Genomic DNA, 12,747 nt, shown 5'->3' with positions numbered 1-12,747 from the left:
CCCCCCCGTTTCAGGTTACACAAACCTTATAGTACCCAGAGCCATCAACTAAGCTACAGTATCATGACCGAAGACCACTTGTTTCCTCAGAAGCCATTAGAATGTTTAACAAATTTGAGGCCTGCGATAGTAAATGTAAGCCATGATGATTTTTGTTCACATTGTACATGGTACTCCAGCAAGATACTGGTTACATATCATGAATCTTAAAATTTTTTCCAAGCTTTAAGCACTCCGTCCCAAGGTCCTTACCACATACCATGGCTGTTGACATTTTGGATCTGTTTGAGGGTTTTAAAAGATTTGATCCCCATTACATTTAAATTTGGTCATGGCCATTTCTGATTACACAATTTGGTAATACTCCATGTCAGCAAGCCAAACACTCACAACTCTTGGTTCTTCATACCTTGTTTGTGTATTTTAATGAACATTGTATACGATCCATGTGACATTGAATATAAAGCTCAAATACCAACAAGCTATAGAAGGCATTGATCACGATTCTGACTTTTGGTTTTTCAAAAAAGCTAAAGGTATTAACAGATTTGATCCCTGTGAACTTGATCATTTCTAAATCTTTCCCCATTTTTTGTAGCATTCATTTCCACCAAGCTACTGACCATAGGTCTCTTAGTTTTTCAGAAACATATTTAACAAAACTGACCCACGACTTTGAATTTAAGTAAAGGTAATTTATTTCCGCAAACTATGCAACACGCTATGCCAACATGTAACAGGCCAAATATCAAGAGTGTAGGCCATCTGGCTTTTGAAAATTTAAATCTTACAAAACACCTAATTGCCGTTTATAAGCAGATGTTTCTATTGGCAAACTTTTGGAATACATTTACTACAGAAATTACACAAACCATCTGTATGCTAAATCATGCTAGATACCAGAAATTTCATCCCTTTTTAACCATTCTGGTTTGCAATTCTGAACTGTCATCACTTATAGATTCATCCTACCGAAAGTGGTTGTAATTGGCCCTTTTTGAGAAGAGCTTCACAGAGAACTTTACAGCAGATGGCCGAAGGAAATGGATCCGGATTGCCACAGCCTACTTGGCCCGAGTAAGGTAAGCTGAAAGCTTGTGAATTTTTCATGTCATGGTAATGTTTGAACTATACAATTCTGTTTGTAGATTAGTAGACTTTGCTGGTTTTGACAAAGTAGATATATAAAATTATTGGATTCTGTTTGGAGGAAGCAGTTGACCTCAAGAAAATGACATTTATGTTTGGTAGTGCTCTACTCCATCGCACAACTTTATTCACCAACACAGTCAATGTAGCAGACTCAAGAATACAAAAACAAGTTTGATCATGGTAATACAGTTTATTGTATGACTGAATAAAAAAGGAAATCATGTCGTTACTGATACAATGTGAAAATGATGCGTACAAAATATTCTACACAATTCTTAACCAAGAGCAAATAAAACAGGCAGCAACACAACAACCACTGAATCTGTGACCCATTAACACGACTGTGTTCCGCTTCCAATGATTACCTCCCCTTAGTCCAATACCGAAGCCTAAGTTCCATTTGGTTTGACAAATTTGGTTTGACAATCAAAACGCTACTCCAATGGAGTTCAAGCTCAGATGCACTCTTGATTAATGTCTGCAGGCTCTTAGAACCATTAAAAAAAAAAGGATCCATTTCTTTGTTCTAGTCACATTATACTTGGTTCCAAGACAATTTTGTCTCCATGGCGACTGTGTCCATGAACTTTCACGCCTGGCAATGTGGGAGTGTTAACGTAAATAAAAGATGCTGATGTCCCGACCTCGTTATTCCAAGTCAGGAAGATCTGAAACACAAACACAGAGGGTTGACTCTTCAAATCAGAGATTTGGTTACAAAATTAACCTCAAAGTGTTTTTGATAACTTCTCTATCCAAATGTTAGCTCTTAAATGAAAGTGTGGTTAATATTGCTTTTTTCTTTCTTTTACCGATGGTAAATTGTCGATCTTTTCATGCATCGGGCATTGGGAGAAGTTGTCTCCTGAACAAGTTTCTTGGGCTCACTGAACCGTACACCAAAATAGGGTATACATAACAAAATTAAATACAGAGAAATATACACTTATTATATTACAATGGAGTATAGTATATTATATTACAATGGAGTATAGTGTATTATATTACAATGGAGTATATTTACTATCATCATCACTGTCTTCACTGGGACTGTCCTCCTCTTTGCCGTCCTGTAAAACAAACACAGGGTCATGAAGACATTAAGTTGCATTCACAAGATCCTAGAGAGGATAGTATGTTCAAATGTTGTGAGATGGGACGCTGCTATTCAATTATCCTAGACAACTACCGTATTGACTAAATCAAGTGTTACCGTATATAATCCGCCAGTCACAAATTTTCATTAGACAAGGGGTCTATTCGTTTTATATGCCGACAACCGGTTTGTCTGTTTTTAAATGTAACAATTTCAGGTATAAATCCTGGCGGATCTGCACATTTTTATGCAAGCCTAACAAGGCTTTGTCAAGGCTCACCTGAAAGCAGCATCAGATTACCGGGTCTGACCTTATTTAACAAACAACTGTGGTCCAAACGGTTCAAACGTTTAAACAAAAACGGCCAAGGTCACAAGGGCCTGATGTCGGTGCAGCATCTGTCAACTTACCATGCCTCCCATGCCGCCCATGCCACCCATTCCACCCATTCCTCCCATGTTTTGCATCATCTACAAAAGAAAAAGACAATCATACTAGAGACAGAATTTATCAACAATTAACAGTAAGACCTATGTATTTTTACATAAGTACAAGAATTCACACCATTCATTATTGTAGTGAATTCAAGAAACATCAAGAGATACATATTGAACCCCCATCACACATTATTTAAACTTTTCAGCCTCATTTAAACAAGCCCCGATTCCTCCTACCCCCGAAGGTTTGTTTTTTAAGGGGAGACATATTGGGTTTACTTGTCAATTCCTAAACAATCAAGTTGAACAACTCCTTATTCTTAGTATTATAAAAATGTAAATTCATTTTCCTACTATTAAAGCCTGAAGTTAATCCAACTAAAATTAGCTCATATATTTTTTTTATAGTCAGTTATTTTGGGGACACATTTTACTTTATTTTTTTATACCAATTAAGAATGAAGAAGACCATTTCGGTTATAAAATGCTTTGACAATTTGTATTTAAAACTGGGTTATTACCAAATCCAGTCTATACAGGCAGAAAAATCAAACAAACTCCCCTCCATACATACACATTATCAATAAAAGTATCACCCCCTTATTGGCCTAGTTGTATTGATGGTGTAGAAAGGAAGGGAAAGGAAAGGAAATCAGAAGATAATTAGAAGATCAGTTCATGTGATTTCTGAAATCTTGATTATCCTACCTGGTCCAAGTCCATAGGTGATTCTTCTTCATAGTCTGAATCATCTTCATCCTTCCACTTGTCAAAGTCTGTCTTTAACCAATGTACCTGTGAAGATTATATTAAATATGCCATACTGTTTTATATTGATTTATATTTTATTCGCAAAAATAAAATGGGATAAAAAAGGAAAGTTAAAAACTTGAGATTTGTCTTCTCCCTTGACCTAAGGAGACAGGGTGCTGGTAATTGAGAGAAGGACCTCCTTTATTACATTTATTTGCAGTTTACTGTCAAAAACATAAAGGGGTAACTTCGTCAGCTTGCCAACATCAATATTTATTGACAAAATTACCTCAATCCTTGGAAGTTAACCACTGTCTCCAAGCCTGGGGTTTAACACTTGTTGAGAAATCTTCATATTTTTCCCGAAATATACAAATCTTTATTATTCATCAAGCAGCTGCAAATTGGACTGAATTGGACAGGTGTATGCGGCAGTCACTAGCCATTAATCAATGAGGACTGCCAACAGCCTGATTGGGGTGACTTTAAAATCAATAGTTCATTTTATACACTTATGATATTTTTCTTGCCTTTACCGGCACTATTTTAACTGCTCAGTTATTAGAGATAACTCTTGTCAAAATGGCAGAACACTGCATCCAGGGTATTTTACCTTTTGTGATTTTTTTAACAATCGTGGCCAGAATTCTCCTTCGTCTTTCTTTTTTATCACACATGGTACATTCCTTTCTAACACAGTGTACTTGCATTCCTGTTACAGAAAATCAAACATTGGAAAAAATTTCACAACTACCACATTTATACATAATATCTTGTAATCTTTTCATAGAAAATAATGTGCCCCCCCCCCCCCGTGTCATTTACTGGATGGCATAGGTGACATGCAGATACTAAACTATAATGATTATGAAAATCTTAGAATTAATGCCTTCATGATGCAATAAGGTCATATACTGGACCACATATATTAGAAAATGGCAGTATCCCGAGAGCGAAACGGATATTTTGCGGAAACGACAAAAATGGGAACAGAAAATGCATTCAATATTTTACAGTTGGGTACTATGTTAACATGTCAGTAGAAACAGGTTGAAAAATATGCCTCAATGAAATGTTTTTGTGACCATAAAATGTGAAGAAACGGCTATGTAATTGTACATCTAAGCTTGAAGAAAGACTCGCCACAATGAAGAAGTGAGACATGCTTTGAAAGTAGGAAAGGCAATGGGACCTGATGAATTGTGCATAGAGCCAATAGAAGCGCAGGAAGTGTGTGGAACATGATCTACCGCACAGGGCATTTCCCAAAAGATCTGATTACACCAAAGCTTTTGTGACACCATCACCCACGAAAATCTCATCTATATACTAAAGCACTTAACACTGATGGAAGGGACCTACGTGTCATCAAGAACCTGTACTGGGGGCAAACAGCAGTCATACGATGCAACGATGAACTTGAAAATTTTGTCAATATCAAAAGAGGAGAGAGACAAAGCTGTGTGCTTTTACCTGAATTGTGCTCACTCTACAGCGAATGCATCATGTGGGAAATGGAAGATCTTGTAGAGCTCACTATTGGAGGTGACACTACTTACAACCTCCAATAGGCTAAGGGCACTGCCCTTATTACAACATCATCAATAAGAAGAGTGAGGCAGTGGAACTAGGGCTGAACACCAAGAAAATGGTCATCACGATCATCTTTACGAAACAATCGCAACACAAAAGCTCATAGACTCTGTATTACAGCAAGTGCAACCAATGAAATAAAGACCAGAAAAGCCCAGGCTACGACAGCATTCACAGACCTTAGTACCATCTTGAGAAATACGCACATCTCAATCAAGACCTGCAAGAGTGTGCTGGAGGCTACAAAATAGCCTGTACTACGAAACAATGGTGAGTGATCATGGACCATCAGCAATGCTGCTGTGAATATCATCAATGCAGCAGAAATGGGGTTTCTAGGCAAAATGTAAAGAACATCTTACAACCACAGAGTTACCAATGGAGAAGTGCTAAGAAGAGCAGAGACCAGACGAAAGATGTTGGTTAAATAACAGAGCCAAGCCAAGTCTTTGGACATATCTTAAGCAGACAGAATGGACAATGTCATTACCACACGGAAGATCCATGGAAATAAGAGCAGAGGAAGACAGCATGGTAAACATCTTGAAAGCTTAGAGACGTGGTTGCAAAAAGAAATAATACAGATATATACAGAAATAATACATAACGTAAAAGACAGAAAAAAGTACAGAAAATGAAAAAGAAGAAACTGTTATTTCACAATCTATAGCTATTTTAGTATATTATACTTACACTGGGTACAACATCACTATAAAAATCTAATTTTACTTCATAATCTTTTTTTTCTGGTCCACCTTTTCCCCTGAAATATATAAAAAAAAAAATGATGAACATGGTCCAAAGTTGTCACTTTTATTATTTTAGGTAAAACCAACGTGATATATATAAATGGACTCTTCTGCTAGTTGATATTTTCATAATTTGTCAGGCACAATAATTATGGTTTTGGTTGATTGTCAACACTTACTTGAAGTGAAAGGAGTTCTCTTTGATATCAAATGTTGCGTCTTTGCTGTCTTCCAAGTTGATTGTGAGCAAGATTTTGTCCTTTCTTTGGGCCCAAATCACTGAAGCATGGAGTGGGGTGGCACTGCAACATACAAAATTTCATTAAACTTAATTCATTTTACAACGATTGCGAAACAAGTTGTTTCAACTTAAATCACTCTTGATAGCTGCCCTGATGGTAGTGCGCACAGGGGTTTTATATGGGAGGAAAGGAAACCAGAATACCTGGAGAAAATACACGTTGGGAATGTGACCGCATACCAGTTCAAGTCCGATCAGGGAATTGAACTCTGGCCATCTTCGTGAAAGGGAATGGGCTACCCATGGCCACTACACAACCAGACTACCACTCTAACATATGAAACCAGAAATTTAAGCCAAATGCTAGCTTACAGCCCTGCTATACCATGAAAATGGAAAAAATGGGACATAAGCTGTAATGACCATGGGTGCAAAATTTCATAAAAGTCAGTTCAAGCCATTATTGGCTTTGTCCACTTCCAAGATCTAAGGAAGGCATGTCACCAATGTCTTCTAAACAAAACATTACAAAAGATGAAATTAAAATCAAATGGACACAACGTAACAGAGCTGTTGACAAGCATTAATGCATCATCCGATCAGAAATGAACACAGCCATCTTGATTCCAAAAAATACCCTTGAAAGCCAGTTGTTTAAACAGGAAGTATATGTACATCGCTCCCACAATTAACCTTCATAGGTAAGCTGATTTCTTCAAATTTATGCATTTACTTCGGTTCTTTTTTAACTTTAAATGGGGAACTTGGAAAAATCACACAATTGGGAACAGGTCCTTTAAACAGACCTATAAGTACCCTAATCAATAGTAATCATACTCGTGAAGATTTTAGGAACTTAGGCTACTGTTTGAACTTGTACTTTGCTTGCTTTTTGTCTCCTGAATGTTGCCGATTTACATTTTAATATCCTTCAGCAATATATATTTTGTCTTAGCAAAAGAGTACCAAGACATCCCAGTATCAGGTACTATCGGGTAACAAGACAGGCTGGAACGAGTAACCGAGTATCCGGACGCACTTCGGTTATGAGTATTATCCAGTTAGCAAATCTACGTACCTAAAAACCTTACAAAAATGTAGGTTTGACAGACAAGGCAAACATTGTACACAATCAATGAATGTAAACATAATATCGACATTTATTTCAGTTAAATTAAGTTATCATATTTTTATGAAAATGAGCCATTGGCGGCTGTATTTCTCATGGTACAAAAAACATGGTCATCCGGGTTAGGTAATCTGATAAGCCTTATCAGATTACCTAACCGGCCGGATGACCATGTTTTTTGTAAAATTAAGCACACACTGTTATCTGACTAGCATAAGTGAAAGCAAAAGTAATCTAGACGATTGACAAAATTTCTAGGAAAAAGAAACCAAAACTGCCAGTTTTTTAATAAAAAGGGTTAGTAACTACAGTTCTGTTTAAGGGCCTACACAATGGCCTCTGCTTCGCAATAACGATCATAATTATCACGAAATGAAGAAAGATTAATGATCAATTAACACTGAATTAAATAATATACTATCATTTTACCCATTTATAAATGTGCCGTTGTTCTATGACAGGCCTTCGTTGTTACATATCAACCTTACATTGGATATGTTTGGTATATGTTTGTGCCTTGATTGATACTTTGTCGAAACTTTTGCCGATAGTTCGAACTCACGCTTATATTTTGAAGCATAATTTCGTATAATTCGAACAGGTTCATCAATATTTATTTAATTTTGTTCGAACTGACCGAAGGTTTACCGTATATTACAAAAAAGCTGGTTAACAATCCTTGTATCGTGATATAATATTGGATTCCCAAAACATTGCACAATACAGATATACCGGTAATTGGTGACAGCCCAATATGATACGCTACATATCACGATACAAATATCAACTTTATAATGTCATAAACTTTGAAAGTAAATACTATTGAAATACCTTTTGTATGATTCATAGTACTTTTGGGTATGACTGCACCGTCAATCACATCTTTACTGAAGAATTCCAAAATAATAAGTACTTTTTTTTGAAAGTTTATTAAAAAATTGATTGATAATTTTAGTGCCGACTGTTATACTTAGTAAGGACAAACAAAACAATTTGATATGATACAAAAGAAAGTATCATGTTACGATGTGATATGATATATTCTGTAGCCCATCCCAACAACAAATCAATATCACTTTGGACAAACAACCAAACCAACAACCAGTCACTTTGGACAAAGAAGTCTTGTCAGGGGTTTTAAAGCATCTAGTAGCCTTCGGGCTGTATGCAATCCTCGTTTAAAGAAATAAAGAATTATAACAGGGGTTTTAAATTGATATTGCAAATTGATCTTCAAAGTAACTCTTTGTTTTTATACAAGACAGCGAAGCACATTCAAACATAACATGCAAATTAATCTCGCAAATGCATGACAATCTTGAATCTTGTGAAGTTGATTGAATTCCCAACCTGTAGTGTAACATTTTGAGAATAAAGATTATGAGTATACTTTGCCCCACAAGGACCTGAGAATTTGTTACAGCTTTATTTGGACCTAAACAATGACTGCAAAAAACTTTGAAACTCTGAAATGTCGTGTGTTTTGGAGGTAAGACGGATCATGTCCATGGAAGGAAAACACATTTTACGTGCATATAGGAGGTTTTTAAAAGAAAAACTTGCCATCTTTCCAATGGCACTTAGCATTTTCCTGTACATCAACTAGACATGTTGTTTTTGATGCAAGAAAGTTAGGCAGGGTCGACTTTTCGACATCAAGAGCTTTATATTATCATTATTGGGGTGGGGGTGGAGGAGGGGGCGAGAGAGATAGAAAGAGGTTGTTTCGTCCTGAAACCCATTTGCCCTAGGTTGTTTCGCCCTAAATATTTTTTTATACGCTAATATAATAATAAATATTTAAAGATATCAAATAAAGTTATTGATAACTTTCTACATTGGTGTTAGGTATATTTCACGTAGAACAATACGCAACTGCATGAGTGTGGAGTCAGCTTTTCCCAGCTGCCGTTTGTCACACTCCCTTAAAAACAACACAAATTAATTTTGTTATAAAATTGATTTTAATGATATAGAAGATGACGAAGAATTAATTTGTGACTTAAAAATACTAAAATTGAAAGAAAAGTTTTAGGGACGAAACAACCTAGCATGAACAGGATTTCGGTTGAAACAACGGTGGTGGGGGGTGGGGGTGGTATTTTTACCAAAAGTCAATACCCTAAAAACATTTAAAATTACTCTGAATGCTCACTTAGTTTAGGTCCAAATATAGCTGTACCGCTGTAACAAATTTCTAGGTCCCTGTGCTTTGCCCCATGTCCAAAATTAATTTTGGGGGCACGAGGACACTTTTTGCTTTGCTTTTGCTTTTTTAAATTGAGTTCAAGTCAATTTCTTACAACATTAGGCTAATGAAGTCGAACCATCAAAGTTTATTATCTTCATGAAAATTTTGTAAGATACATCGGTCTCGTTTCGACATGTTGAAAGGCGAAATCCTATCAATTGCAGTTTGCACATGCATTTCTTATCGTATACATCTAGGCCGTTTTCGTTTAAACGGTCAAACCGGTCGGACCACTGTTATTCGTTTATTAAATAAGGTCGGGCCTAGTAATCTGATGCTGCTTTTCAGGCGAGCCTTGACAAAGCCTTGCAAGGCTTGCATAAACATTTGATGGTCCGCCAGGATTTATACCCGAAAATGCTACATTTAAAAACGGTCAAACCGGTTGTCCCGCATAAACGAACAGGCCCCTACTGTTCCCATGTTTGCGCTTATGTAGACATGTGAGTGATTTACATAACAACCAAACAAAGACATTGTAACCGACATAAAGCACGTGCAACATCGTAAAGTCTCAAAAAATGCCTTCCAGAACATTCGCCGAAACAAACCGAAACTACTTTGTCGTATGAAAATGCACACGATTTTAAATGACAAAACATGAAAGAAAATAATGATTTTGACTTTGCAGACATATTTCACATTGACAATAATGATTAATTGATTCATAAGGTGAATATTCAAAACAGCGATTTCAGCATACCCACCTCGTGTCAGCCATTTTGTTGGATTTTGACGCCATGTGAGCCGGAAGTGGTTGCTTGTAGACAACGAAATCTTTCTTACAAATGAAACGAAACGAACTATGAGGGACGTCTTCCAAAATAAGAGATAGATTAAACAATTTGTTTCTGAAGAAGCACTGGTAGTTAACGGTATTTTAAAAACTTAATGATGTTTTGTTTCCCTAAATCACTCACGAGTCAGTCATATCTGTGACTCCTTGGAGGTGATACCGTTAACTGAAAGGAGCCACATGTGGAACAGGAAATATTTATCATGTTTTTGCATTCCATTTGTTTTTACCTAAGGGTTTGTGATGATTTTCGGTTTCGATTTTCGATTTAAAGAAATATGGATCAAATTTAATTCTAGCTTTTGAGTTATTAAATCAGACGGCGAATATGGTTATATTTTACCATTTTTTGGTATTAGACCCTGCGTCTTTGGATCACATATTCATAAAAAAAAACTTTACTTCTGACAGTATAAATTACAACAAATACTATTCTTTAATCTAAAAAATATATACTGCGTGAATGCTTGGAAAAAAATTAAACACACAACTTTCAGCTTCAACTGAATCAGGGATGTGTAGTGGACACATCCCTGACTGAATTTATCCTTTCATACACGGAAATAAAGTAATTCGACAAGTATTAAACACTTTTTTTAAAACAAAACATATTCATGTCAGTACCCAATATTTAGATAATTCATTAAAACTTTCTGAAGAAATAAAAAGAAAGAATATCGATATTGCTTCTAAAAGAAATTTAAGCTCAAATTGACACAGTTGGTAGAATAGTTAATTAGTATCATCCTGAACTCGTAAAAATGATAAATGTGGTTGTATTTAACCATTAAAATCTATACATGTACATATGGTCAAATGTTTAATTGTACAGAAGATGAAATACATTTTTGATTATTGTGATCATTGTTTTATGCTACGACCCCTAAAATTCCACTCAGACAAATGCAAAATAATACGGTTTGGGAAAGAAGAAAAGTTCAAATAATCTGCATTTAAACCAAGATGTTGATGGTCTGAGAACAACAGACTAGAAACGGTAACTGTGGAAATTGAAAGCAAACCGAATACTTTGAGCCATCAGAATAACATATACAGACTTGCATAATAAATGAATCTGCCTACTGTATAACAGCTTTAGTTCGACCCCATCTAGAGTATGGAACATGCGTATGGAAACCATACAAACAACACACGGGATATTTTGTCTTTTCGTATTGCAAAGTTATCGTCATTTGTTTGTGAGAGTAACGTCATATTTTTTTGAGAAAACGACGAAATTTCTCACACAATCTAATGACGTAAAAATCAATACCTGCTTACAAGAGCAGATAACTCTGCAATACGAAAAAACGTAATTGGACTACTAGAAGTGTCCGACATAGATGTGTCAAACGGAGAGCTACTTTACGGTCACGAATGAATGATTTTTCACACCAAAAAGATTGCGTCGTCTTAAACTCCCGTCGTTATTATATAGACGTAATAGGGGAGGCATGATAGAAGTGTTCAAAATCTTGAGGGGAGTCTATGATACAACAGCATCACATGGACTTTTTTAACAATACTGATAATTCATAGAACCTTCATTTGTTTCTGAATTAGTGACATATATAAGTGTCCGTGTTCAACTCTGGGGCAAGTATATTTATCACATTTTTTCGTGGTGCTTCTCACTCGTACATAAGCAAACCATATAATAAATCCACACAAAAAATATGCATTTAATATCATAATCACAAATGATAATAATAATAAAAAAATCCAAACGTAGTTCGAACTCAGCATCAATAAACTAGTGCAAAAATACTGATTCGTATGTAATTCCGATTGAGTGTAATATAAGTGATCATGATGCATGTATTGCATTTTTGTCTATACCTGTTAATCTCTCTTGTACCTACACTCGAGAAATTTGGCCCTATAAATATGCCGATTTTAATAGGTTATTTTTTTTTAATAGATACTTTTGAGTGGCCTACATTTTTTCAAAACTTTATTTCTGTTAATGTAGCATGTGTTGAATTTACTGAACAATTTTTGAAACTTGCTAAAGAATGTATACCTAAAAAACAGTTTATATAAGACCTCGTGATAAATTATGGATGAATTCCCAATTAAGAAAAGCTTTTCAGTTACGAGACCGGTTACATAACGCCGTTAAACGTGTTAAGTCCATATCCAACTTAGAGAAATTTAAAAGACAAAGAAATAAGGTTAATAATATGAAAAAATATGCAAGAGAAATGTTTTATAATAGTGTTGGTGATATTATAGATAATCTTAATACCAGTAATCCTAAGTCATATTGGAGACTAGTGCGTAAATTATTAAAACAGTCGGGTTCTCAGGAGGTTATTCCACCTCTAGTTAATCCTTGCAATGGAAATATTGAATATGATGATGATAAGAAAGCAAATATTCTAAATAATTATTTTAGCTCTATCTCAAACATAGATGATATTGGCAAATCTTTACCCAGTTTTGATTCCAGAACTGATTCTGTACTTGATTCTATTGTGGTTGAAAGTGATGAAATATGTGATATTTTGAAAATTCTGAAATTAGGAAAAGCATCTGGTCATGATACT

At 35.5% G+C, this 12,747-nt stretch overlaps 1 protein-coding gene across 2 annotated transcripts; it reads right to left on the bottom strand.

The window, feature by feature from the left end:
- Positions 1-1,326: 1,326 nt before the first annotated feature.
- Positions 1,327-10,173, bottom strand: LOC110460100 (prostaglandin E synthase 3-like). 2 transcript variants are annotated; one of them, XM_021512818.1, is made up of 8 exons: positions 10,110-10,173; positions 5,961-6,083; positions 5,726-5,795; positions 4,053-4,151; positions 3,395-3,481; positions 2,660-2,719; positions 2,161-2,222; positions 1,327-1,820 (listed from the first exon to the last, which is right to left on the bottom strand). In XM_021512818.1, exons 1-8 carry the CDS (start codon positions 10,142-10,144, stop codon positions 1,811-1,813), a joined length of 546 nt encoding a protein of 181 aa, XP_021368493.1. In that variant the 5' UTR covers positions 10,145-10,173; the 3' UTR covers positions 1,327-1,810. The 2 variants fall into 2 exon arrangements, with proteins under 2 accessions (XP_021368493.1, XP_021368494.1); XM_021512819.1 differs by having other exon boundaries at positions 2,177-2,222.
- Between the last annotated feature and the right edge of the window lie 2,574 nt (positions 10,174-12,747).

Source organism: Mizuhopecten yessoensis, unplaced genomic scaffold (assembly GCF_002113885.1).
Source record: "Mizuhopecten yessoensis strain PY_sf001 unplaced genomic scaffold, ASM211388v2 scaffold10317, whole genome shotgun sequence".
NCBI classification, from domain to species: Eukaryota; Metazoa; Mollusca; class Bivalvia; order Pectinida; family Pectinidae; genus Mizuhopecten; species Mizuhopecten yessoensis.
The sequence above is the reverse complement of the archived record's forward strand: the minus strand, read 5'-3'. Positions and strand labels throughout refer to the sequence as shown.